This window comes from Pelmatolapia mariae, linkage group LG15 (assembly GCF_036321145.2).
Source record: "Pelmatolapia mariae isolate MD_Pm_ZW linkage group LG15, Pm_UMD_F_2, whole genome shotgun sequence".
Classification (NCBI taxonomy): domain Eukaryota; kingdom Metazoa; phylum Chordata; class Actinopteri; order Cichliformes; family Cichlidae; genus Pelmatolapia; species Pelmatolapia mariae.
This window is the reverse complement of record NC_086240.1, coordinates 34608379-34636351: the sequence shown is the minus strand read 5'-3', so window position 1 is coordinate 34636351 and position 27973 is coordinate 34608379. Positions and strand designations below refer to the sequence as shown.

General features: G+C 41.1%; 2 protein-coding genes across 7 annotated transcripts in view; both read left to right on the top strand.

Annotated features, from left to right (window-relative positions):
- Positions 1 to 509: 509 nt before the first annotated feature.
- On the top strand, positions 510 to 10899 carry si:ch73-40i7.5 (amyloid-beta A4 precursor protein-binding family A member 3). Its single transcript, XM_063495093.1, has 11 exons — positions 510 to 778; positions 2719 to 3715; positions 4074 to 4104; positions 4217 to 4362; positions 4599 to 4685; positions 6421 to 6597; positions 7669 to 7848; positions 8731 to 8943; positions 9598 to 9717; positions 9927 to 10067; positions 10153 to 10899. The coding sequence occupies exons 2-11, from the start codon at positions 2732 to 2734 to the stop codon at positions 10222 to 10224; spliced, it is 2151 nt and encodes a 716-aa protein (XP_063351163.1). The 5' UTR covers positions 510 to 778; positions 2719 to 2731; the 3' UTR covers positions 10225 to 10899.
- Positions 10900 to 12571: 1672 nt separating this feature from the next.
- Positions 12572 to 27973, top strand: part of abca7 (ATP-binding cassette, sub-family A (ABC1), member 7) — a 28246-nt gene continuing 12844 nt past the window's right edge. For 4 of the 6 annotated variants that reach the window (XM_065472023.1, XM_065472022.1, XM_065472021.1 and 1 more), the window contains exons 1-23: positions 12572 to 12662; positions 14217 to 14315; positions 14562 to 14655; positions 16890 to 17031; positions 17537 to 17661; positions 18896 to 19014; positions 19453 to 19650; positions 19739 to 19831; positions 20025 to 20262; positions 20450 to 20589; positions 20981 to 21097; positions 21196 to 21393; positions 21527 to 21732; positions 21979 to 22155; positions 23249 to 23471; positions 23666 to 23887; positions 24056 to 24260; positions 24526 to 24639; positions 25062 to 25233; positions 25466 to 25597; positions 26791 to 26930; positions 27038 to 27175; positions 27707 to 27945. In XM_065472023.1, coding sequence (XP_065328095.1) covers positions 14250 to 14315; positions 14562 to 14655; positions 16890 to 17031; positions 17537 to 17661; positions 18896 to 19014; positions 19453 to 19650; positions 19739 to 19831; positions 20025 to 20262; positions 20450 to 20589; positions 20981 to 21097; positions 21196 to 21393; positions 21527 to 21732; positions 21979 to 22155; positions 23249 to 23471; positions 23666 to 23887; positions 24056 to 24260; positions 24526 to 24639; positions 25062 to 25233; positions 25466 to 25597; positions 26791 to 26930; positions 27038 to 27175; positions 27707 to 27945 — 3498 coding nt within the window. In that variant the 5' untranslated portion in view covers positions 12572 to 12662; positions 14217 to 14249. Of the gene's footprint in view, positions 12692 to 13292; positions 13355 to 14216; positions 14316 to 14561; positions 14656 to 16889; positions 17032 to 17536; positions 17662 to 18895; positions 19015 to 19452; positions 19651 to 19738; positions 19832 to 20024; positions 20263 to 20449; positions 20590 to 20980; positions 21098 to 21195; positions 21394 to 21526; positions 21733 to 21978; positions 22156 to 23248; positions 23472 to 23665; positions 23888 to 24055; positions 24261 to 24525; positions 24640 to 25061; positions 25234 to 25465; positions 25598 to 26790; positions 26931 to 27037; positions 27176 to 27706; positions 27946 to 27973 lie in introns of all 6 variants that reach the window. The other 2 variants (XM_063496157.1, XM_063496159.1) reach the window with 2 other exon arrangements.

Here is a 27973-nt window from a genome sequence, read left to right as displayed (position 1 = left end):
GTTTTAAGTAAAATCCGTTTGAAATAATTAAATAATTGTAAGTTTACTTCTTTTGCGATCAAAAATTCGACGTTTGATTGAGCGGGACTTGAACGTAAATCACGTTGACGTCAGCGTAGGTGAGCGTTGCTTTCAAGTGCTAAAGAACAATAAAATAAATGAGTTTATAACTACTACTACACTCCTATCTATAAGATTAATATTTTATTCTGCCACATTAGACCCTAATACTGCGATTCCATCGCCATAAACTGTATTTATAAACACATTCATATAATATTCCAATTACTTCTACGTCGTTAGGTTTTTGTAAGTGTCGTGTGTTTAATTTGGTTAAAGTACACGGTTTGTTTGTGATCAGTTGTTTAGAAATTTGACTGTAGACCTTCGTGGCCCAGTTATTTGTGTAGACTTGCACAATTTGCAGAAGAGGAAGAAGAAACTAAAAGAAGAACAAACTATCTCGTGGCGATGTGAGAAGCTGCGGTAGCACGTGAACGCAGCACGACTACAGAGTCAGCCGATAAATAAAAGCTGTCAGTCGGCAACAGCGGCAAAAATGAGTGGTAAACTCTGCTTTATACACTAAGAGTGTCTCATCTTCGGAGTATGCGACATTACTGAATTTAACAGTGTCGGTATTATTAGTATGAAGAATAAAACGAAGCCAGAGTTTTGGAAAACGTTCAAATTCCAAACCACGTCAACTCATCTGTCGTGGCACCCACGGGAGTCTGAGTGTGGACACAAAGAGAGCGACAGAGATTTAAAATATCAGGTGAAAACTTCTCTTTTAGCCGCTTGTACTCTCATATTTTGAGTGAATTATTGAAATATTAGTACTGCTGCTGTTAAGCCAACGCTAGCTTTGCTGTTAGCCTGAGGCTACTTAGACTGCTAACTTCGGTTAGCCAAACTCACGTCTTTCTCACACCCTGAAAATTATTTTCCCTTGTTTGTGTGTTTTACCCTGCTGTCAGTTGTTTGCACTACCGCGTCAGTGTTTTTAATAACATGTCGTGATTATCTGATCTAACGGTGGATTATTAACGCCATGAAAGATGCGTCGTCGACCAGATCTGATCTGTGTGTTTATCTGTGAAAGAAGGAGGGATCATAAACTTTTCTTTAATGCATGGCACTGCCAGATGGATCACGTATATGTTAAATATAGTAAAAGACTTAAATATAGTAGCTGACGAGTCCCGAGTCTTGTTTATTAAAAACATTTTACCAGTAAGGACCATAGACCTAAATATGGCATTTAATAAATTAGGTTTGGTGTGTTTTGATATTACCATGGTGCTAATTTTTATGGTGTAATAAATTAACATTATTTTGGTTGTTATTTATAGTTGTTTGATAGTTTTTGTTTCTAAAATACAGGGATGTGAAGGACTGTGCTCCCTGAGCCTGTTGGATATTGCACTATAGGCCTGCATGCTGTTCGAGTACATGATGTTTTCTATAAGCCTGAGGCGGATTTTTCTATCTCGGTGTTTGTGGGTAAATGAGGACAAGAGGGTGCATAGATGTCCTTCAAATGTTGCTACTTTTTCGCTAAGGCAGTCATGCTGATGCAGCCTGGAAACTATAAACACACTGTGTAGATCTGATATTTAATAACAGTGTTTTGGAGGTAGCTCATGTGAATTGTGAGTCTGGTTGAGGCTCGGTATAATTTATTTGTATTGTTAGGCAGAGCTGCTCTGCAGTCATGAGGTATTTTAATGGAGAGAAGCAACAGATAAGCAAGGTACAAAATACAGAAAGCAAGAGCTAATAATAATTTTGAGCATCATGTACCCCACAAAGTAACAACACTATGATTTGTTCTTCTGAGTGATGGCTGCTGGAACAAAGCTATTTTTAAACATTGTTGTTTTACACAAAACCATCATCAAGAAATAAGAAACTGAAACTTAGAATGGAAAGGGTACGATTCGTCAAGAAAAATCAGCGAACCACTGTAAGTGTCTGGTGTTCAGGGATGCTGTGGTTCACCAGTCAGCATGTTGGACCACTTCTGTCTTTTACAAACCTCAAGCCAAGAAAAGGATAAAGCAGATTGCAATAAGAGCACATTAAAATAAAGTCATAATGATTCTATCAGTGTAGAAATGGTAAGTCTTTCTCAGTTTGCTTTGAAATTCAGCTATTGTTCCAAGATATTTATAACACTGAACATGTTCCACTATCTGATCCTTAATGGATGTGACCTCTTGTACATGAGTACATTTCTTAGAGTCAGTGACTTTTATCTTAGATATGTTTAATTAAAGGTACGACTCGTCGTCATCCTGGAGCGGACTGACAATAGCTGAGTCGTCTGCACTCTCTAAAATGACCCTGATCTCAGACCTGCTTTGATCAATATTTGTGTACAGGATAAAAAGATAAATATGGAGCCAGCCAGACTCTTTAAGTAAAAAAAAAAAAAATCAATAATTCAGATTTTTATTGTAATCAAACTGTTCTAAAAGCTTTCTGATTCAAATATGAGGCTCAATTGTATTGAAGGCTGAAGAAAAATCAACAAGCAGTAATCGTGCATGAGTATCTTTTCCCTCCAGATGTTTAATAACCAGGTTCAACAATGTGCTATTATACACTCCTGTGTGTGGAAAACTGCATGGGGATAGGCGCTTGCTCAGTTTGGCTTAAAATCTCTGACTTCACCAGTTGTTCAGCTCAGTAATGCCAGTTTTTCTCTGACAGGCTTTCTTACAGAATGGACTCAGACTGCCTCCCTGCATCCGCAGACTCCCTGCTGTTTGATCCGGTTCCTGTTCATGGAGACTCGGGGGTTGAGGTCAGGAGTCTGGCTGCAGCAGCTCTGCCAGGTTCAGAGGCAGAGGATCTGGATTCGTACAACCTGATCGAGCCTCCACCCTTAGACTGGAGGTCAGACACCTCTAGCGAAGCTGGTTCAGCAGACGATGTGGATGATGCCAGCCTTCCCACCTCAGCTGACTGTCTCGACAAGGCAGGTCTGGGTGAGTCAGTATCGCTTCCTTTGGTTGAGAGAGACATTTTGACTCCAGTCGACGTGAACCAGCTGGATCTTGTGGGAAACGTTAAACAGCCGGCTGAGGATGTCGAGGCGAAATCAACAGACAAGGTTGAAGCAAGTGCGGGAATAGTGATCGCTGAGGGCTTTAAGGACACAGAGGAAGATCAAGCAGTGGTGACATTGGGGGATGTTGAGAACAAGAGAGGTGAAGAGGGGGCTGCTGAAAGGAGATCAAATGATGAAGACCATAGGCATATCCACACCCTGCTCAGTCAGCTCCAACTAATGGAGGAAGAGCCACATCCCAGTCATCGAGCGCCATCAAATCATTATTACTCCACGCGGTCTGAGCTGGAAGCATGTGCTCCTTCTTCAATAAAAGAGGACAGCGCTGAAACCACAGGGCTGCTCTTCTCTGAAAGCCACCAGAGAGACCTGCTGGGGATGCTACAGTGCACAGAGATAGGCGCTACACCCCATCCTACCTCTCTGCCGCACAGAGGGGACGTGGATGCTGTGGTGTCAGTTTCCTACAGCCAGGAGGATGCACAGAGGTTCTGGAGGCATCACGGGAATGGTCAACAACAACGGCACAGGGACGACTCCCTCACCTCGCTGCCTGATGATGAGTATCCCGAGCCAGTGTGGATGAAGCTGGGAGAGCAGCCTCCAGAGGAAGAAGCTACTGCAGAGAGCGAGCAGGTTGGTGCTCTTACTAAAACTAATAATAAGGGTGGAGACGTTTGGTCGGTGCCATAACATCCATCATTTTTGTTATGATGAGTTAACTAATCCAATATTTGCTTTTTTTTTTTTTTTCAGCTGATTAATGAAGCTATATAATGTCAAAAATAACACAATCATCACTGGTTTCCAGAGCTACCACACATCTGTCCTGACTTCATCTGTCTTTGGTCTCTTAGCAACACTAAAACGATAATCAGAATACTTTTATTCTTTTTTTGTACCACCAGCTAACCCGTCACTGAACTTATCTGAAGCACTTTTAGTTTTTCATGGACTTAAATTCACTAATTTGCTGTGCGTGCCTTCTTTGCAGAGTGCTGATGACCAGCCTTCATATAAAGATGGTGAGTCATTTCAGTGTGCTTCTTTTTTATTATTATTATTATTATTATTATTATTATTCACTGAAATTTGACATTTGTCAAATATCTAATGTAATATGTGCTAATGTTTTAGTGCCTGGTCCTTGTGATCCTGAAGACCTTTTGGATGGAGTGATTTTTGGTGCCAAGTATCTTGGCTCCACTCAGATCAAATCAGAGAAGAACCCGTCTACAAACGCTCGTATGGCCCAGGCTCAGGAGGCTGTGGACCGAATAAAGGTGCTTTAAAAACAAAATAACCAAATATGCACCTTTTATCATGATCTGGCTGTGCGCTGCATTGGTTGATGATGTTAAATCTAGTTTTATAGTTGCAGTGAAGGATTTTTTTTTTTTTTCTTTCTAAAGGTACCTGTTTTAAAGTAGGTGGGATGTCATTGTGAAGTTAAGGATAGACATGTGGTGTACCTTTCCTCTAAGGTTAAATATGAGAATGTTGTCTGTGGTGCTTTTAGGCTCCAGAAGGAGAGTCCCAACCAATGACAGAAGTGGATCTGTTCATTTCTACTCAAAGAATCAAAGTGCTCACTACTGACACGCAGGTACTGCACTCATCTGACCACATACATTCATTTTCCTCTCTTGTGTCTCCTCATATCATAAGACTTCACTTCTCTCTAAGACTGTAGACCTACCTGGGATTCCTCTAAAAGTAGAATGGGAGATGGAGCCTTCAGCTATCGGGCTCCTGTCCTGTGGAACCTGCACCCAGTTTGGATTCAAGAGACAGAAACAGGCTTTAAACTCGCCTTTCTGTTAAAGCTCATAATTTGATGATGGATCAGGTGACCCCGAGCCATCCCTTAGTTAACGCTGCTGATGCACTGAGCATTTTCCTCTCGCCTCCTGTCACTCCTGTTTATACATCACTACTGCATGCCATTAGTTTTGTCTTCTATCTCTCTGTTTTGTTCTGGTTTGGACGCCCCTCTCTGAGCCTTGTTCTGTCGGAGGAGGTCTCTTCCTGGTTAAAGGGAGTTCTTCATTCCCAGTGTAGCCAAGGGGATTATCAGATTGTTGGGGTTCCACCCTAAATCTGCACAGTCTTTAACTTATAGCATAAAGCATTTGGGGAAAAATAGTGTCACTTAACATTTTACACAATAATTAAGTAATAGTTTTATATATTGTACATATCATGCAAGAAATGTCTCTAGTAGCACTAAAATCCGATGATGGATTTCAGTGAAAGCTCAGTTGATTCCTGGCTTCTTTGGTGTTTTTGGCTTCATGGAGCATGAAGACAAAAACCTAAATGTACTCTGAGAGAATGAACATTAGCTAAATGTGTTAAAAAGTTGTCAGACTCGAGGTTAATTCTGTAAACATCTGAAAACATACCCAACACAGCTGGTGACTTTTTATTACACAAAGCAGCATTGCACTCCTTGATGTTCATATTCAAGCTGAGCTCTTGCTGCAGGAATCCTTAATATAGAATTGGGTGGTGATTTAATATGAGGCCTCTAGTAGAAGCTATTTTTTTTCTACTGAATTGTTAGGAGAGTAGAAGTAGGTCATCTACTGTCATTGCTCCATTTGCATTTGCTCCTTTCTGCAGTGATGGATGTGAAGATGAATGGTTTTCTTATTCAGTGTTTTTACTTACAAGCGATATACGTTTATTATCCAAAGTTGTCATTTAGGACACAGATGAGGCATAAAAAGTACAATGAAAATGAAAATTGCATTTATAAATTACTTTGATGTAAAACAAAGACAAATATTTGTGGAAATTGCCCTTCTGATTCACGTAAAGAACGCTCCACCAGCTTCCATGTTAACAAACAACGGTCTTTACTTTCACTTTTTCAGAATTCTCATCCAAGTTAGTTTCAGTTCTGAATTAATCTTATGCGCCTGGTTTGTGGTTTGCCTTCGGTCTGTATGTTTGTCTGCTAGGTCAGTGGTTTGGTACATTAACTTGATACAAACAATATTTGGCCTGGAGAAATGGTTTTGATGAGGTGAGGGTGCACAGACAATCCTGCTTTGCTTGAAGACACAGAATGAGGAGCTTCCTTAATTTCATATTTACGTTGATAAAGGCCTGGGCTTCCCTTTGGGATGTGCTCTCTCAGACACACCAATCTTTATCATATAATTCCTGTAGTTCTGTAAAAATGCCTTTAACAAGAGAGGCTTCTAAGAGGACAAATGTTAAGTAATACCTATCTGCAGGAGGTTTAAACTCTATGCTGGTTCCAAAGCAGACCTTCGTGCTCCCTCTCCCTGTCTTTGTTTCTTATCTTAACCACCGTCATGTCCTGTTTGCAGGAAGCCATGATGGATCACGCTCTGCAGATGATCTCTTACATCGCTGACATCGACAACATCGTGGTCTTGATGGCACGAAGGAAACGTAAAGGGCAAGATGGTGACACCGACTCAAGCTCTTCGTCATCATCTGCAAAGAAGTGCTTGATGATCTGCCATGTGTTCTCCTCTGAGGATGTGAGTCAGTCAACTGGAGGGTTTTATATGGTGTTCATATACTAGAAGTGTGCAGTCAGCATGATGCTTTCCTTCTTAGCACTCATATTTTGATTTCTGGATTCCAAGCAGAGCTTTTCAGGAAGCTTGGTTGCTGGCCAAACAGCTCATTTACAAGTCCAGCCAGGCCTCATTGTTATATTGGTCTTTCATTTCTAATTACACAGTTTTGCTGCATGGTTACTGCATGTTTAAACTCATTAAGCATGCAGTAAATAAGGTACATGGTGAAATATATGGCATTAAAATGTGTCTAAGATCGCTAAAATTGACATTGGACTCTCCCAGAGCCCCTCTGAACTCTTCCAGATTTCCTAGTCACATACTTTTGCCCACAGACTGGTTACCGCATGTCCTTGTGGAACACCCTCACTCAAACAGCAGTGCAGTATAATGTAAATAGATGTAGCGTTCAGTATCTTGACATCTCTCGCCCTGCACGCTCTTGCATCTCTTATTAAATTGCCAAGTCGGTTGCTGACAGCAGTTTCAGCTTCAGCTTGGCTGGCCTGGTTTCCTTCCTCAGACAACCACTGAGTTCTCCTCAATGTCAAAACCGTCTGGCTCTTGTCCCAGTTTCCCACAGTTGGCAACGCTGAATGGGAGGAAGAGCTTCCTTTAGAAGCTAATTAGCTCTGGGATGCTGAAGGCTGTGACCGCGTCTGCTCAGAGCTTTTTCAAACTGAGCTCATTTAACGTGTTTAAGATCATTTCAAAATACTTTCATTAACTTATGTTTACAGCAGATGCTAATGTGTGTGTAGCAAGAACTTCACAGATAAATTCAGATAAAATGCATTAAAGAGAGTGTTTTGTGTTGATGCCCCAGTATCAAGTTGTATGACCCTGTGGCTGCTTGTCTTTACAAATGAACACATTTGCTTTGATTTGTTAGTATTTAAATGGAGGATTAAGGAAAAGTCTAGGGAGAAAATTTGTTTAACAAATGCCCCTAGCATTTAAATATAGAGTAGACATTACTGTAACAACAGTGCTGAACCCAGTTTTGTCTGTGTCTCCTCCTGTTTGCAGGCTCAGATCATAGCCCAGGCTATCGGGCAGGCGTTTGGAGTGGCTTACCAGCAGTTCCTCCAGGCCAACGGCATCAAGGCCAGCGATCTGAGGCCCGGCGAGTACAGCGACTACCTGGAAAGTCAGGAACTCTACAACGGAGACTTGGCCCACTTCTCTGACTCTCAAAACCTCAGAGAAGTAAGCAGGAGGGATTGTGGTTGCAAGGCCACCCACACAAAATACAGCTGACCTATAATTTTGGCTTGTGTAGTTAAAGGACTAACCAAGGCAACACACAGAGCAAATTAAAGGTGCAGGAGAGAGTGCAGGCAGGGTGGAGCAGGTGGAGACGAGTGTCAGGGCTGATTTTTGACAGGAGGATAGCAGCAAGAGTGAAAGGGAACGTTTACAAGTGAGACCTGCTATGATGTATGGTTTAGAGATGGTGGCACTGACTAAAAGGTGGAGCTGAAGGTGCTCAAATTTTCACTGAGATAGACCAGTCACTAATTAGCCAACGTGTTCAATTTATTCCAAAGCAGGCCCCCTTTTTACTGCAAATCATGTATCAAAATGCCCAAATGTGTCATCATATGGTCCTAAAGTAGCACAAAGGTAGATATGGCAAATTTGCAAATACCTGTTTGGACAGGTATTTTCAACACAAGAGTCAGAACCGTGCAAGATGCATTCACAAATCTTTAAAGGTGTGCAGCAGAGTTTTAAAGCGAAGACTGGGTTTGTGGGTGATTATGGTCTGACAGCTTAGAGGCACTGCAGCAGGTGTGATCCCATCACAAGATGGTCTGCAGTTTGCTTCAGACTTCACACTTCAAAGTGTGTGTTTTATATATGCACAGCTAAAAGGAGCTGTTTGTTATTTATATTATCTGCACCTCATCCATTATTTCCTTATTTCGTCATGTTGTTTAGAAGTGTGCAGGGGCTTTCCTTTGGTGGTTCTAAGTATTAATAGAAGGTGTTGCAGGAGAGAAAAAAAAAACAAGCCAAAAAAAAAAAACGAGCTCGGATTAAAATGACCACTGATATATTACAAGTCTCTCTGTGTCTGTGGATCAGGTAATCATGACCAAGGCTCCAGGGGAGATTTTGGGACTGGCGGTGGTGGAGTCGGGCTGGGGCTCCATCCTCCCCACAGTGGTGGTGGCCAGCCTCCTCCATGGAGGCCCGGCTGAACGCTGTGGTGAGCTCAGCATCGGGGACCGCATCATGTCCATCAACGGGACAAGCCTTGTGGGTCTGCCCATCACCACCTGCCAGAACATCATCCGCGTAAGTAGGACACACAATGACATAAACTTCAAATTTCAGTGGTCATAATTAAGATGAGAAGAAAGGAATCAACAACAAAAAAAAGAAACATATTATGCTGCAGATTAAGTGCCTTTCCTGTGAAAGTCTTTACTGTGCTGTATATGCAAGTTAGGATCACCAGGTGGCACTGTGGGTCCACACAGGACCAATCTGTCAACTTAAACTGTTAAAGCAAAATTTGCTTTAACAAACATTTTTGTTGTTTCGAGTTGACAGAAGTTTATACCTTTGAAACACTTAATCAAAGACACAATACGATAGTTACTTAATGCTGTGCAGTTTATCAACTTTAGTTTCATTTAGAATTTTGGCCTCCACTGATCATCAAACTAAGGTAATAAAGATAAAACCCTTATTGTGCTGCATTCCCCCATTTCACCTTTCTGCACATACTTTTCCTTCAATTTGACCCCAATAAAATGTCCAATGTTAGGCTTGTAATGATGAAAACATGTTGTAAACATTCACAAAAGTTATTACAAAAGGAAATAACTTTTGCTGAAAAGGTACACTTGGGTGAATAGTTTGCATATTTTCCTCAGTAAAGTTTTACTGCTCTAACTCTGGATCGAGCCTCCCTTTTTGTTGTTTCACCTTTTTTTCTCCACTTAGGATCAGAAAAGCAAGAAGTATGTGAGGCTCAGCATCGTCCACTGTCCTCCTGTCACCATGGCAATTATCAGGAGACCAGATCCGAAATTTCAGCTGGGCTTCAGCGTGGAAGATGGCATTGTACGTCAGCATTCATATTTCACATCTGTCATTATGAGACATAACCCTTCAGCTTGGCGCTGAGCCCGCAGCAACCAGCAATAGAACAACAGTGTTTTTACCAGATAGCTTTAAGAGATTAACGTGTTTGGTTTAAAAGGCCAGTAGCACTCAGTACAAGTAAATTATTCTGAACTACAAACATGCAGTTTTCTGTCCTTGGGTTGCAGATTTGCAGTCTGATGCGGGGTGGTATAGCAGAGAGAGGAGGAATCCGCGTCGGGCACCGCATCATTGAAATCAACGGGCAGAGCGTTGTTGCAACGCCCCATGATAAGATCATCCAGATTCTGACAAACGCTGTAGGGGAGGTGAGACGTAATCTAATGCTTACATTCACAATTACATAATCAACTTCATTACACTTTAAAATGAGACTTCTCTCTGTCTGTGCAGATCCACCTGAAGACGATGCCAGCTTCAACGTATCGACTATTAACAGGACAAGAGCAGCCAGTGTTTCTCTGAGCACTTCCTGTTTCACCTGGACAAAAATTCTTCAGTATTCAAACTTCATGAGCTTTTGCCAAACAGAAAATATTATGCAAGTGTGTTACAGGCTGTTTTGACACCACTGAAAGCTGCAAACCAGATCAGTTTTGCATGTTTTTAGGACAATAAGAACATCTGAATATGAAAGTGCGATTTAAAATGACAGGGATAGGTAGTAGCTCTTCATTTGTATTTATCACATATTTACATTTCAGGCAGTAGCTGAGATGCAGTAATGCTTTTTTTACTTTGCTTACGTACTTAGTGGTGAGCAGCGTCAGAAACACTGTACTTCATTAGTCTTCCAGCCTGTCGTGTGGCGCCAGTGTGCCTGAGGTAAATATGCTTGAAGAGGGGGACCTCACTGAATCAGGACAAAGGGTCTGTGGCTGTCATTGTGATGTACTTCCAGCCCCTCACATGCACATACACTAGCTTCTCTGACTGTGTCGAACATGTCAGAGAAGATATGCAACATTAAGAGACTGCCTTATTTGATAGAGAGATGCATATATTTTTAAGATTTTACTGTTCTCGACGTTCATTAAAATGATCTGTAAGAAAATATCTTGATATGCTTTATTGAATCATTGATGGTCAGAAGTTTACATAAACTCATCACATGTATGAAGTTGTGGTAATTTTGGGCTTTGAATTAATTCTTTGCAGTGTTCTTTTTCCAGAGTAGAATGATTGTACAGCTTATATCTCTAATGACTTACTGAATTTTGAATTTTCTCTGATCCACAAGGGTCAAATATAAACATACCCACTTAAATCTTTTAAGAAGTGGAGTGTAGGCTTCTACAATGTCTAATAAATTGAGAAGGTAAATACCTATTCTTGTTAGAATTGTGATTAAATACAATTAGGAGTTTCTCTTTGCTAGCCTAAGGATTTGTTTGACAACACTCTGGTTTGATCATCAGTTTAAACAACTGTAAGTACAGGTTGTTTGGCTGTATCATGGCTTTGCAGAGGTCTGGAAGAAGACCCACATTGCCACCTTAAGATGAAAGGACACAAAGCCTGCTATTAATTAGAAATGGTTGGAACACCAGTGTCTACAGTGAAACAAGTTTTACATCACCATGGACAGTTCAAGCTTAACTTAAATTTGAAGTTGCCCACATGGACAAGCCAAATGTCTTCTGGAGAAAAGCTTTAAGGTGAGATGAGACAAAGATTGAGCTGTTTGGAGGAGCAAAGGTGAGGCTTTCAAACCTAAGACTACTACCAGTTGTCAAGCATGGTGGTGGTAACATCATGTTTTGCTACCAGTGGTACTGGTACATTGCAGAAAATGGATTGAATAAATTCATCAACTTCAACTCAAATCACCAGCTAGACTGTTGAAACTTGGACACAGCTTGGAGTTCCAGCTGGACAATTATGCTTATAGCCAGGTTACTGCCAGAAAACCAACTGTTTTAAACGACCTCTACCAATTCTGCCAGGAGGAGTGATAAGTATGCCACAAGTTTGTTTGTTTTTTATGGCTACCAGAACCGTCTGGTCAAGGTGCAACTTTTCAAGAAGTCGGCACATACAGACATATGCAGTGGCACAGCGCTCCCAACTAAAGAACTCATAATGGACTTCAGGAGGCACAGACAGGGTCACTCCCCTCTAAATATAAGTGGAGATATTTCTCCATCTTCAGGTTTTTGGGCATCCACACGTCCGCCAATCGCATCTGGACCCATAAGACCAACGCCCTGGTAAAGAAGGCCCAGCAGCAGCTTCACTTCCTCCATGTGAGAAAGAATAACCTGGACCGGAAGCTGCTGCTGCTGGTCTTCTGGCGCTCATCAGTAGAGAGCGTGCTCTCCTACTGGGTGTTTCACCTGTTGCACTCTGGTCGGTATGTCAGGTCAATCAGGTCCCACACCTACAGACTCACAAACAGCTACCGATTCCATATAAAATAAATTGGATGATTATACACTGGTATGCCACTTAAAATGACAGCAGTGCAATGTCTAGTGAAACTGAAATGGTGCCGTTTATGAATGATTAATTGTAATTGTAATTTTTTTAATAGTGTCAGACTAAAGTTATAATGCTTTGTTGCTTGTATTGATAAAAATATCCTTCTTTATGAATTACTTCTTGAACACAAGGGAACGGTTCATATTACTTAAAGCGCTGTGAACCTGTCAGTTCTCTTTTTTCCATGAGCCAATCCATTTTTCTTCAGTTACCAAATTATAACAGTAACCAATCGGATTCCTAACCGGCTTTTACGGCCACGCCCCTTTGAATGTGTTTGCCCAATCCGCTTCATGTGTGGGCGGAACTTTACGCTGCTTACAGCTGCTATCACAAACACTGGGAAGTCAATGTCAAGCTGTCGGCCGCTGGTGTATAGGAAACGCGGAGAGGAGCTTTAAAATCAGCTTTATTACACAGAGGTAATCATTAACATCTGTTTTACACTGAGGTAATCAAATTGGTTTCTTTTCACTGTTTTCGTAAATGAGCTGATGTACACAATAGCAACATCACTATATAGGATGCTAAGACAAGGAAGCTAATGTTTCTTCAAGCTTTTTTAAGCTATTGCCCTTATAAGTTTACGCTTAACCGCTAATATTGTTGTTGATAAACCTGTAGTTACAGTGTACTTTTGATTTGATTTTATTTCTTTTACATGTCTACTTTAAGAAAATAATACCTGATTGAATAACCTAATTTCATTCAAGCAGTGCAAAGTTGTAACTTATGTGGATGCGTAGTTTCTGTGTTATGAGAGCATGAATCGTTACTGTACCTTGTTACATCAACACTGCATTAGATACCTGCTAATGTTTTCCTGTTCTCAAACAGGAAATAACAACCCCGTGATAAACCTGGCGGTCAAAATAAAGAAAAATATATTTAAAAAAAAAAAAAAGTTAACACCGGCTTTAATGGTTATAAAAACTACATCCTACACCTCCACTGACATGCGCAGACATGCAGACTGTTTTGTAAGGTTTGCAAAGGGAATTAGTCAGAGCAGTTCTAGCTTTACTTAAACAGCTTTATGTTGTTTTCTACAGCTAGAAGAGACCATATTCTGGGCGAATGGTTGAGCAAAAGTGAATGCCTTAGAGTGAGACAGGTAAGCTGTTTGGATCAGGAGGATTTCAGGATCAAGCATGGGATTGTCTGACTTGAGCAGATCAGAGTGAGCAGAGAAGAAAACCTTTACTCTAAACACACATAGTAAGGCTGTTAGGTCTGTAACCTTTTTCTACATAATTTTGGTGGTAAGTCCCCACTAGCCTAGACCTATTGCAGCAGAACTAAGGGAGGGTTTATTGTCAACTGATCCTGTGCAAACTTTAAGATTTATCAAAAATGACATTTTTAAACCTTTTAATCTTAAAAAAGTTTAGGCTCTGTCTCACGTTCTACTTTTAAATGTCCCAGGGAACCACAAGTAAGCCATCAGTCTTAGAGTGAAGTGCTCCATTGAGGTGATACAGTACTATGAGGTCTTTAAGATAAGATCGGGGCTGATTATTCAATACCTTGTATGGTCTGTCTTCACTAATAACATTTATCATAGTTAACATTAATAATGACACTTCTTTTTCCTTCTAAGAATTTTCTATACCGCCCAAAAGGGGAAATACAAAAAGGCATGGAAAGTCCTGACACCAGCTGAAATCAGTCATTAGTAATTTGCCACTTAGTGATAATTAATATCAGGGGCCGTAATTTGGAAGTGGAAGGTACATAATTTCACCAGAAACAGGCCATGACCAGGTGCTCCCTCAAAGTTTAGACAAGCCTGTGAAATAAAAGGAAAATGCAGTCTGGTCAGGTTACTTAGAACATTAGTGAAGTATTCAATACTTATTTTACCTCCTGTATTTATGATTGTCGATGATTGCAGTATTGGCTCTGTATTTTTTCCTTTGTGTACATTTCACAGTTGCCCTGATGAACTTGTCCTCTTCTCTCCACCATTTTTCCAGGATCACGCCATGGTCAGGTAGCTGCTAAGAGCGATGGGTTTTTTCAGACAACTGTTCCTCCTGCTCTGGAAGAACATCACGTACCGCAGAAGGAACAAGGTGATCACATCTCCACTACTCAAGATAAAAAGCAAAAGATTGTTTGATTCTATAAGGAAGCATAATGAACGAGACACAGACTGCACAATACATGAGATCATTCTTCAGTTTTCCTGTGTATACATCACCATCTGAAGTATCACAGCACTTATTTGTCAGTTTCCTTGCTGGCCATAATCCTGGCCCGTAAAGGTCACTGATCATTTGACCTACTGTTAACACCTCTTATGCTCTCCTCTTGTGCAGATCCAGCTGATTATCGAGCTCCTCTGGCCGCTCTTCCTCTTCGTCATCCTTATCTCTGTCCGTCATTCGCACCCTCCTTACAAACAGAGCCAATGTGAGTGATGCTGTGATATTTGTGTCTCTTCACAAACACGCTTACACGTCTTCAAAATTGCCTTTTGCCAACTGGTTAAAGAGGATTAACTCACTAAGAGTGAGTCTTGTGCCACACACGCACATTTGTGTTCTTGACCTGCTTTGATTAGTTCACGATAAACATGTAGTGACATAACTGGTAACCGGAGATGGGCAAGTAACGCATTACTGTAATCCGATTACTTTTTTCAAGTAACGAGTAAAGTAAGGGATTACTATTGCAAAAAAGGTAATTAGATTACTGTTACTTTCCCGTAAGCACGCTGCGTTACTGCGTTACTAAAACCGTGATTTTTTGCGAGTGTCTCATGACAATGACGTAAGCGAGTGCGACGTTCGTGGTAACAGCTGTGTGCAGATCAACAATGGATAATATAACGAGGGCGGCAGAGAGTATGCCCGTGCAGCGTTTAAAGCGTGGAAGTACTGACCTTAGTTTGAGTTTGATTCTGTAAAAACGTAACAAAAACATTAGCGTCCACTGCTCACTGCGTGGGAGGAAAACTTCTTTTTACAGCGAAAAAACCCCCCAAACTTCCGAGCGAGCACCAACAGTACACTGCCACGGGAATGTGAAACTCCCAGATCCTTCCATTGACCGCTACGACACACCTGCACCAGGGCAAACCTGCGCCTGCCCCACTCCTGCTATACATGTGAAAATAGAGCAACAGGACCGCTGAGTCTTTGATTTTATTTATTTTTTGCTGTGTTTGACGTGCATTTATTTGAAAGACACACAAAAAAAATTTATTTTATGTGCTGGAATATGCAGAAAATAGGTTTAAATGTTAAACAAATTTCTTCCAGTCAGAGAATGTTGCATATAGTTTAATGTTTGCATCATGCATAAAGTTAAAAGATTAAAACTAATAAAACTAGTTTCAAAATGAGACTTTTTCATTTGATTACATTTTATATGATGGATTATGCAGAAAAAGTAATTGGGCTGAAAGATATATTGCTTTATTACCTATTCAGGTTGTAAATCATTTTTTAAAAAGTAACTAAGTAACTAATTACTTTTGAAAATAAATAATCAGTAAAGTAACGGGATTACTTTTGGGGGGAAGTAATCAGTAATTAGTTACTGATTACTTTTTTCAAGTAACTTGACCAACACTGCTGGTAACCTAAGAAAACACAGCATGCCAGGTGAGAGTGTAATGGGCAGTTAGTCTGTGCATGATAAAGTTACATCTCACTAACTTTGAGTTTAAGAAGATGTAAACTAGATCAAGTTTTACCTGATAGACAGGTGAACTTCAATTTTGCTAGAACAATATACAGAGGCATTTATGGTAACTGCAACGTTCAAAGGATCAATAAACATTCTGTATCAAACACGAAACCTACACGAAATGTTTCCAAGTGCTTCCACTGGACCACAATCAATAAGGCTGAACATTAAAGTTTTACATATATATACAGCCATGTGAGAAAGGTCGTCACAGGACTTTATGCAGTTCTGTAAAAAACTAAGCCCACCCATGACTCCTTAGCTTGTAGGTCCACATTTAGCAGCAATAACTTGAAGTAATCATTTATTAATCTCTCTTAGGGTTGTGGAGAGATTTTGTCGCACTCTTCACAGCATTGCTGTTCATCACCTTTGGCATCAATAAAGGTGGAGAACTGAACAAATCACCACCTATGAAGTTGAAGTTTGTTAAGATGAAACTTTAAAAACCAAAGTTGTTCCACCATCTTCTTTTTATATTTGCACTAGCATGAACATTAGCATTTAACACGCTAACTGAGACTTGTACAGTCTGAGATGTAGCTCTTGAGTTTTTGCAATTTCTCTGAACATTGCATAGTCAGACCTTCAATTCAATTCAATTTTATTTATATAGCACCAAATCACAACAACAGTCGCCTCAAGGCGCTTTATATTCTAAGGTAGATCCTACAATAATACATACAGAGAAAAACCCAACAATCACATGACCCCCTATGAGCAAGCACTTTGGCGACAGTGGGAAGGAAAAACTCACTTTTAACAGGAAGAAACAGGTGGATTTGCTGGGATATCCACTAACGGGAAGGCATTGTGTTAACACACAGCTGAATCCTAGGATAGGATGTTAGGATTATTGCTCAGTCTAGTACCTGGTGGATGTATTTCAGGTCACTTTCACAGTATTTTCATTGTTTTGTGGCTCAGGCTGATCTCCTTTCCTTTCCTTGTAGGTCACTTTCCAAACAAAGCACTGCCATCAGCAGGGACCTTGCCCTGGATTCAGGGCATTATCTGCAACATCAACAACCCTTGCTTCCACAGCCAGACACCAGGGGAGACACCCGGCCAAGTTGGCAACTTTAACAACTCCATGTAGGTAGATCAGAGATTAAAAACATGGCCAGCCGCCTAGAGTGGTGCAGTTTAGAGTAGGATCATTGCTTTAAGGGTACAGCACTAGTATTCTGATTACAAGTGTTCTGAAACAAGAAAAACTTTAAGTAAAAGTATATTTTAGAAATAAAGCAGATGGAAAAACCTCAGCTGCGTTCCTGCAGCTTTCAGCTCATTTGCAAAAATGTGCATACTTTGCATGACTTTACATAAACACATCCTATAGGAAGAGTTTTAAAATATTTCAGAAGGAAATCAGAACACTTGTCTTCAGGCAGTATGAAGTAACAGCTCAGAGTTTTGTATTATTTTTTGAGGTGTCTTAGTAGTTCGGTACTGTACACAACAGAAATCATTGGAAGGCAAATTTAGGATTAGCAGGCAATATGATTGAATAGCCTTGGTCTCTATACAAACATGAAGTTAGTGTTTGCTGTCATTAAGTATCACACACACTCTCAATCTCACTGTTGTTTTCCTCCAGACTGTCTCGGCTTCTAGTGGATGTCCAGGCCATTCTGGCCTACAGTGGTAATCAGAGCTTCGCCGGCTTTCAGAAGCTAATGGAGAGCGTCCGGAAGCTGGGACAAAGAAGTGGAGCTCTGCCAAGTACTGCAGCTTGTTTAAATCTGTTGAAGCATTGATCCAAGGAATACATATTAAACTGAGGGCAAACTTTGAAGAGGGGCAGTTTAGAATTTCTTTCTTAAATGGGCACCATTAGCCAGAAAGAGTCATGAATAAGTACAGTCATTGTGGCAGAACATGAAGCTTTACATAAAGTCAATGTTTATGACTTTAAACATTGAGGGTTTTTCTTTAAGGTTGGTTGACATGTAGCTGCACTTTATTCCCACTTTTCACACAAATGCAAAAACCTTCTTTGTTTTTAAAAGAAATAGGGGGAAAAAACAAGAATTTATACAAAGAAAGGAATATTGGATTAACTTTGATGTATCTGAGCAGGCCTTACTCAGTATGTGTACGTGTGGTTTAAGCATAGCTGAATGATTGTGTCTTATTGCTGTTGTGAAAGCAGGACATAGTGATTGCTTAGCTTGCCCTGCCTCGGTCATATTGAGTTACATGACTTCCCCTGTTGAACAAGAGACTGAATGAAAGCAGGTTGTCAGTGTTTTGTTTTTCTACAGCAAGGCAAACATTAACATGTGCTCAGGTCTTAGTTTAAAGAACCTGCTGCACTGTTTCATCTGGGTAACTGTTTGGAAGGATGAAATTAATATTTAGTTAAACCTCACAGGAGACAAGTGAAAGAGAAAAAGAAGGTTATTCTTGGTGAAATGGTTTTAGATTTCTAGATAAGAAAAACAAAAATATTAAGGAAGGAAGTTCAAATGATGAAGCCTGTATCGATGAGTTTATGTGAGCAGAAATCATACAAGCAAACACATGGAGAAAGCTGCTGCACTGTTCTGTGACCTGAAAGTCATTAATAATGAACCAGTGACTGGAACCGGGCTGATTCTATTCTGCCTCCCTGTAGCTGAGCGCATTTTAACTTTATGAGTTTGTAATTGTGTTTTTTTTACTCTCAGCAGCAGGAAAAATCTTTTTTTTTAATTATGATAAAGCTGATAAAATAGAAAAAAAGGCTAAAATCTGTCAAGCACGTCAGTATGAAAAGGAAGAAACTATCGGACGTCATGTGCTACCTGAAAAAACTACAAATTAACTTTGCTAACTTTAAGTTTAAAGTGTTGATACTGCAAACTCAGCTGCACGCTCTATTCTAGATGTTAAGTGTTGATTCTAGCTTGGACTTTGATTTGTGGGGCTTTGTGGGTTTTTGGTTGTAATCTTAATCTGTGTATTTCCACTGCAGATCTCCCAGTAAAACAATACCTGAGACCCAATGAGACATTTTCCACCTTCCTCCTGACCAATGCCAGCATGTCACCTGTGACTGTGGACACACTGCTGAATGCTAGACTTAATTTTCAGGTTGGTTGCCGGCTTAAATCACAAATAAACCCATTATCTGCTCCGTAGAACTAAAACTCTTTCGGCCTAAGTGGTTAGTCCCTTTTAGGATTAAAGATAGAAAACCAATCTAATGTAAAATTTGATACAGAATAAATAACATTTATTACAGAGAAGAAGAAGATAGATATAATCCAAAATGAAAATAAGATTTCTGTCACTAACAAGTCTTTGAGGTGTTTGCTACCACCAAAGTTACATTTCGTGCTGAAAAGCAGTTACTGTCACTTGTTACAGGAAAGTCATGTAATTTGTGATGATATTTTAATGTAAACTGTTAGTTTTCCCTTTAAGGCATCACTGAATTTTTTATGTTGGGTCAGTAGCAAGTTTATTACCTTTGTATTGTTTTTGTCTGATAGCCAAACATCCTTAAAAGTACGTTTTTGTCCACTCCAGACTACACTGGCTGTAGCGGAGATGCAGCTAAAGGACATGGTGTGTAATAGGAGCGTCCTAGAACAGCTGCTGACGGTGGATGGAGGAGAAGCCACCATGACTGATCTTCAGACCCAGATGTGTGACTTACCAGCTGATGTGCTGCAGGAGACCGAGCGCCTTTTCCTGTCTCAGCTCGATTTGACCAAGTTCTTTACGGTAAGCATCAGCTGATGGAGAAACCAGCGTGAAATTTAGTGAATTCAAAGCAGCAGGAGTAACACGAGCCACCTCTTGTCCCTGTCAGAGAGACCGTCTAATGGCCAACGCTGGAGAACTCAGGGCCATCAGTCAGGCTGTCACCTCAGTTTCCCAGGAGCTCACTGCCCTCCTGGATGATGTAAGAGCACATTACATTCAGTCTATATCTCTATTTTAATCACACTGGACATAATCAGTTCGAGGTGCTTCAGGACGTAAGACCATCAGACCTTCATCATTTTTTGTTGTATTACAATTCGTCTTTCTCACCTGTTTTCGCCCTTCATTTCTGCCTCTTCTAAGCTTCTTTGTTCCTCCTTCACTTCTCTCAGATCGCCTCCCTCTCCAGTTTTGCAGACATGAGCGCGGCTCTTCGCGTCCTGTCTCCAGAAAATCGCACGGCAATGCCCAGAGAAAGTTTCAGAGCTTTTTCGAAGATCGTGTGCGGTCACCACGAACTTGACGGTGAACGCATCCCGTCCCTTAACTGGTATGAAGACAATGACATCAAGTCCTTTTTGGGCAAAAATGGCACAGAGGACATGGATGTGGAGCACAACAACAATACAAGTAAGATGCTGTGCAGTTTCTGTGGCAGGATGTTAATGGCAATATGTGCAGACAAGACGTGGCTTGAGGCCTTGATCCTTCTGTACTTCAGTGTGCACTTGCACCACTTAAATCAACACAACCCCACTGAGAAACACCTGTGTTGTTTAATGATTGTCATGCTTGGTGGGTTTTTTGCTTCCTGCAGCTCCCTTCTGTAAAAATCTGGTCCAGGCGCTGGAGTCCAACCCTCTGTCTCGCATTGTGTGGAGAGGAATCAAACCTTTGTTCATAGGAAAACTCCTCTACACACCCAACACTCCCGCAGTCCAGCAAGTTATGAAAGAGGTACAGCAATCTTATACTCACTGTTTTATAAACAAAAGGTGTCTTCAGACCGGGATGTTTTAGGTTTTTATCCAGAAAATTCAAACAATTTCCACAGTGGTTTTTTTTTTTGTTCCTGTCTCCCTCCCCTCAACACCAACCACTCAGGGCACGTGGTTGCCCCTCCCTGGAGGTTTCTTCCTGTTAAAAAGGAGTTTTTCCTCTCCACTCTTGCCAAATGTTTGCTCATAGAGGATTGTCTGATAGTTGGGGTTTTCCTTGTGTTATTTTAAGGTCTTTATCTTACAATATGACATTATATGAAAAAAAATTAAATTAAAAAGGAAACCTTGACTGTAAGATGTGTCAGACGTGACTTCTTAAGCTAACTTTAAGTTCGGTTCCGCTGAAGGTGAACCAAACATTTGAAGACCTGCAGATTATCCAGGAGCTAAATGAAGCCTGGCTTGAGGTGGGACCACAAATCAAGAGCTACATGGAGACCAGTGTGGAGGTTAAGATGCTACAGGTCAGACTTTCTCTCACTACAAGAGGAAAGAGTGAAATATATAGCATTTTTCAGCATTTTCATTCATAATAATGTGTCTGTGTATGTGTTTGAGACAGGATTTGTTAAGGCAGCCAGAGATTGCAGTACTGGTTAACCTGCGTTTGGAAGACACGCCCTGGACAGCTTCACGCATCGCACGCTTCCTGTCGACACCCTCTCCAGATATCCCACGGAGGCCCGGAGCACAGCTGACCTGGCTGGACATCTACAATGACATAAACCAAACTATCTCCACTCTTGCACAAGTTACAGAGGTTCTCCTCCTTTGCTGTTATTTATTTTTAAATATTAATAAAATAGAAAAGTGAAGTTTGCTTAAAGCCTAATTCCACCTTCCTTGTGATTGTCTGTTCATATCTTCCGCACGTTTTCCTTCGTCTCCTGCAGTGCTTCTCTCTGAACAAACTGGAGGGGCTGGAAACTGAGGGTCAGCTGATTGAAAGAGCGCTGGAGCTACTAGAGGACAGGCAGTTCTGGGCAGGCGTGGTTTTCCTGCTGCCCAACACTTCCTCGTCTGAGCTGCCCCCACATGTCACCTACAAGATCCGAATGGACATTGATGATGTGACCCGCACCAACAAGCTCAAAGACCGGTACTGAGAAGTACTGTTCCTGTTATAGTTCATTACTATCAGCAGTAGCTTATTCCTTTTAACCAACACTTTACAGCAGTTAAACACAGGGCTGCTCCTGCTGTTATTGTTTGTTCTGGATAATGCTGTAATTAATGTGTAATTAAACTAACCATGCTGAAACAGCCTCATCATGAAACAAGGAAGACCTTAGGACGGTTTCTCTAGCACTTTAATTCTTGATTTCATGATTTCTTTTAACTTCAGGTTTTGGGATCCGGGTCCAGCTGCTGACCCCTTCAGCGACATGCGTTATATTTGGGGTGGTTTCGTGTATGTTCAGGACCTGGTGGAGAGAGCGGTGAGCCGAGTGCTTACCGGAGTTCGACAGACTACTGGCATCTACGTCCAGCAGATGCCGTACCCCTGCTATGTGGACGATGTGTGAGTGGCGTGCAGTTGTAAATGGATGTTGTGAACTCTCTTGATCTATAGTCGAATTTTTCGTGTAGAGCAGCAGTAGGCGAGGAGAGAGTTACGCCGGGTCTGAAATGAACTGAGAGGTCTCTGTTTAACCTGTCAGCCCCTGTCTCTGTGTTTCTGAGATGGCTGAATCTGCTGTCCTTGAGGGGAAACATTAAGCCATGACAACAAGGAAAATCTCTTTCATATCTCACTTTTATTCTCTTCTTTTTCAGTCATTCTGTAGATTTTTGCTTGGGATCATAAACTCGTAACTCAATTTGGGCCGAGCTTTAGCTGTCAGCAAATGGCTTCACATTTGACTCTAGAATACTTTGGTGGAGAGATGAGTTCATGGTCGACTGGGTGATTGCAAGGTGGACAGGCACCGTGGCTGCCAAACAAGTGTAAACCACTACTCCACCACCTTGACCAGTTGGTTTAAGGTGTTAGTGCTGATGTGCTGTGTTTGGTTTTTGCCAGATGTGGTCCTGTGCATCATGGCCAAACATCTCCGATTTGGTCTTTCCAAAGGACATTGTTCCATAAGTCTTGTAACTTTGCAAACCAGCTTTGTGCTATCATCCCTTCCAAACAAGCCACACTTGTTCCATCCTTTTCTAATTCTGCTTTTATAAACTAACTAAAGCTAACTTATAAACTAATACTAAATGTATTAGAAAAATCATTAGTAGTAGTACTACTAGTAGTACCTTTACTAAAGAAACCTGCTGAAGAGAGAAGCTGGAGAATAAACATGGACAAAAAATAATTATAGGCACGATCCAAACAGAGTTAAAAAAATGTATAGAAAAAACCCAACTTAATATTTTATAGTGAGCGTGGTTTTTGGAACCTGAGTATAATATCAGAGTGCAACAAGATCAGCTTCTTGTAAAAACAAGTTGAGTGTCTCGGAGTTCCCGAGTTCATTTGATAGGACTGTTGGAGTGCAGCTCAGGAAAACCTTCATAATTGTCACATTTTTGTGTTTAACACTTGCTGCTGTAGCCTTCCGTGTATCACTGGTTTAACATCAGCACACACATTTCGTCTTTGGTTATTTTCCCCACAGTTTTCTTCGAGTGCTAAACCGCTCTCTGCCGCTTTTCATGACACTGGCGTGGATCTACTCTGTGGCCATGATCATCAAAGGTGTGGTGTACGAGAAGGAGGCGAGGCTGAAGGAAACCATGAGGATCATGGGTCTAGGAACTGGGACACTTTGGTTCAGCTGGTTCATCAGCAGCATAGTGCCATTCCTGGTTTCTGCAGCACTGCTCATCGCTCTGCTCAAGGCAAGATGATGAGCCGTCATCACACGCACACTACATTGCAACCCTGTAGGCTGAACAGGAAAATGTGACCATCCCAAAGTCTGCAGTCATATTTTTTTAAGTAATGAGAGAATTTTTCTAGTGGAAATGATTTGTGTATTAAAGTGTTTTATAGTTTCTCGTGATGACTAAAATGTTTTTGGTTTTTTTTGCAGTGGGGAGACATCTTGCCGTACAGCAACCCAGCCGTTATTTTTTTCTTCCTCACAGCTTTTGCCACCGCCACCATCATGCAGTGTTTCCTCATCAGCACCTTCTTTTCAAAGGCCAACCTGTCAGCTGCCTGTGGGGGACTCATCTACTTCGGACTCTACCTGCCTTACGTCCTGTGTGTCGCCTGGAGAGACCACCTCAACAGCACACACCGAATCTTAGCTGTAAGTAAAAAAATGATAGGGTGCATTCATCAGGGAACATTTTATAGGGAAAAGGAATCCCTTAATTGTTAAATATGAGCATGGCCCTTATATGAGAGTGCTTAGTTTTATTTATGAATGTCAGTCAATGATTTAACAGGGTGTAATGTGACTGTCTGTTTCTCTCAGAGTTTCCTTTCTCCTGTGGCCTTTGGCTTTGGCTGTGAGTATTTCTCTCAGTATGAAGAGCAAGGTGTGGGCATTCAGTGGTACAACCTGCACTCCAGCCCTGTGGAAGGAGACCGATACAGCTTCACTGTCTCCATAGTTATGCTGTATGTGGATGCCTTCATCTATGCCATCGCTGCCTGGTACATCGAAGCAGTGTTTCCTGGTATGGATGTTTCCTGCTTTATCTTAGCTATGCTATAGATATTTTACATCTGTTTATCTGTTAAATGGTATGAGACGACCATGGTCTTCTGTCTTGTGTTTCAAACTGGAAACTTTTGTGTGTGTTTCACTTTATGTGTTTAGTTCAGAGACAAACTAAACCGGTTCAGTGGCATAACATTGTAGCCACCACTGGCTATCTTTTTAAACACTGTAATGTTATCCTTTATATGAATGTGTGTATAAGTTTGTGTTTTATACACCAGGTGAGTATGGGATCCCCAGGCCATGGTACTTCATCTTTCAGCTCAACTACTGGGGAGGTGTTCCCCTTGAAGCAGGCATGCCGATCCCCCCTGCACCTACAGAACAGAATGAAGGTACTGTTTCATTTTCCACTGCAGGTTCCCAAAGGAAGGCTCGTTACTGTCACTTATCGTTTATATAAGGTGCTTTTTTATTGGACAGAGTTTTAGTAACCTGTCATCCTGCACCGTGATGACTTTTGAGCTCGGCTCTTTATACCAGTTTAAAGACATTCCTGGCAAATTTGCAGTCTTAAGACCATTAAGTACAAATCAAGGTAATGAGATGAGACTATAAGCCAATTAATTAAAAAGATTTTAGAAAACAAGGAGACTGAAGTTGAGCCTAGACTTCATGACTTCAAGCTACCCATAATCCTTTTCAATTTGTTTTTTGTGTTCTTGCATTTGTTTTGTTGTTTTAAGGCATAATAATGTGCTGTTTTCCCTTTAGCATATTCAAATATTTAATATTGCCTCTTTATACCTGTAATTAGATCACATTGAACCAGAACCCAGTAACATGATTCTGGGCGTAAGCATCAGAAATCTGGTGAAAATCTACAAGAAGGGGGGGAAACTGGCCGTAAACCACCTGAACCTGAAGTTCTATGAGGGGCAGATCACTTCTTTCCTGGGCCACAATGGAGCCGGCAAAACCACCACCATGTAAGAGCAGCTAGCTGAAAGTTAGACTGTGGATCACAAACATAATTTACATGCAGAATTTTTGGAGCTTCATTAACTGCAATGTGGTTTTACAAACAATGCTGTGGCTGTGCGGCTTCAAATTTTAAAATCACATTAGAATAAATGGTTAATGAGAGATGTGATTGTAGTTTCATGTAGATGGCACGTTGGGTCAGTATGTTTTTTTTTTTATGTGTCTGATGTTTGATAGATCTGTCCTGACCGGTCTGTTCCCACCCACCTCTGGGACCGTGTACATCAAAGGGATGGACATCCGCCATGACATGGACCTCATCAGGAGGACGCTGGGAGTTTGTCCCCAGCACAACGTCCTGTTTGACATGTAAGGCCTGCTCACAAGCTCTGATTGCAACTAATTTTACCTTGCGTGTAGCTTCTTCTGTGTGTGTTTTTTTTTTAATTTATTACATTTATTTTTCCTGATTGTTTAACGAAATTAAACAGTTTTATTAGGAAACAAACAGCCTGATTGTCTGTTTGGGCTAATTTTTTAACTTATAAGTCCCTTCATGTTAGCTGAAAGTCAAAAAGTGAAAATTTATTGAAACTGGTTTTACATAATTTGCACTTGGGTGCATTTTAGAACTTGTTTTTTCACTCGTGGTTGAACATAATTTAGAAAGAGACAACAATTTACACTTGACTTGGGAAAATCCTCAGATAAAGCTGGTCAGACATAAATAAGGCACAGGTATGACACTGTTTATAAGGATTTGGGTGTAAAATAGAAGAACTCCCAGATTTGGATGTTTGACGAACCTGAGTTAGTAAAGTGAGTCCTTAAACAGTCAGAAGAGTGACAAGCTTTCTGCAGCACATTATCAACAGTTATTATAGAGCAGCTGTAAAAGGCGTGCTACAACATACTTCCTTGTCAAACTGCATTTACAAGACTTTGAGAGCATGTGAAAAAGCGTCATTTTTAAATAACTGTTCGGGCAGAACTCCAGGGGCTATGTTTGTGACACGCGTCACCTTTTATCACGTCACAATTGTAAACCAAAGTAAACGGCAAACATCATGCTGAAGAGGCCTCTGATTGTCCTCAGGTGGCCCAGCCAAAGACTTAATCCCTATACACGGGGTGGCTGTAGCTCAGGTGGTAGAGCAGGGCATCTACTGATCGGAAGGTTGGTGGTTCGATTCCTGACTTCCCCTAGTCTGCATGCCAAATATCCTTGGGCAAGATACTAACCCCAAATTGCTCTCCGAGTATGAGTGTGTGTGAATGTTACTTAGAAAGCACCTAGACAAATGTGCTTGTGCGAATGGGTGAATGCACAATTCATTTATGCACAATTCATTTATACACATTGATAGCAAGACCAGAAGATGGTAGTTAACAGATGCTTGAAGACGTCTGCCAGGAAGAAAATAAACAGCCTTTACTGAGACATGCAAGGCCCGAGCTGCAACGTGTTGAAACAACGTTCAGAATACCTTTTTTTTATAGTGTCAACTGTTTTGATCAGATTTCTATTAAAGAGATATTTTCATATTTTCTCCTTCGTTCAGGCTGACGGTAGAGGAGCATGTGTGGTTTTATGGCTGTATGAAGGGTCTGTCTGAAGCAGAGGTGAAGGCGGAGCTGGACACTTTGCTGGAGGATGTGGGCCTCCTGCACAAGCGACACGAACAGACCAAAAACCTTTCAGGTAAAGTTACTAGTTTAACTTCATTGTGTGAGACTTTGACTGAAAAACAAACCTGTTGTTTTTCATGCATAGTTTTCTTTTCAAGCTTAAAACTTTCCGTTTGTCAGGCGGCATGCAGAGGAAGCTGTCTGTGGCGATAGCATTTGTCGGAGGCTCAAAGGTGGTCGTCCTGGATGAACCTACAGCTGGGGTTGACCCGTACTCCCGCAGAGGGATCTGGGACCTGCTGCTCAAATACCGCAAAGGTGCTGTGAACAGTGTTTTCTGATCAGGGTTTGAGGGTAAGAAGAAATTACATTTTAGCCAGGAGACTAAACGGTCATTTATTGGTAATTTGTTTAAAGATAACATTCTTCTTGATATGTTTAGTGGGAAACAAAAAGACTAGCATGCAAACTTAATAAACAGTAAAACTAGCCTTTATTCAGGCGAGACATAAAAATCCAACAAGCAGCAGAAACACAAAGGCTATTAATTCAAGTGGGGTGGAAAAACACAGGCAGGCATGATGGGATTTAAGTGCACACTAGGATGGTTGATGGCAATGGAAGACACCAGGGAACACATCTGAAACTAATCAGGGGAAAGCAAGACAAAAGAACTAAAACTAAATACAATGCACACAGGACAGGACAAATAAAACGGGAAGTAATTGAGCAACGGAACCTTGATCCACATCTCTATAAAGCCTGGATATGCTTGTCTTTCTTTCGAGATCTTTATTCTGAGACTTATAAGAAAATAAATCCCACTAACGTGCTCTCTTTCCCCCTCAGACCGGACCATCATCTTGTCCACCCACTACATGGACGAGGCAGAGTTGTTAGGTGACCGGATCGCCATCATCTCTCAGGGGAAGCTGTGCTGCTGTGGCTCACCGCTCTTCCTTAAATCTCAGCTGGGGTCTGGCTACTACCTCACTGTGGTGAAGAGGGAAGGACTGGACACCAGCACTCCCAGTAATTTCAGTATTTCCACCAGTGCCAGCTCCAACAAGCTCCCTCCTCTCATCAAGGTTTGTTTTCATTTATATTCATCATAAA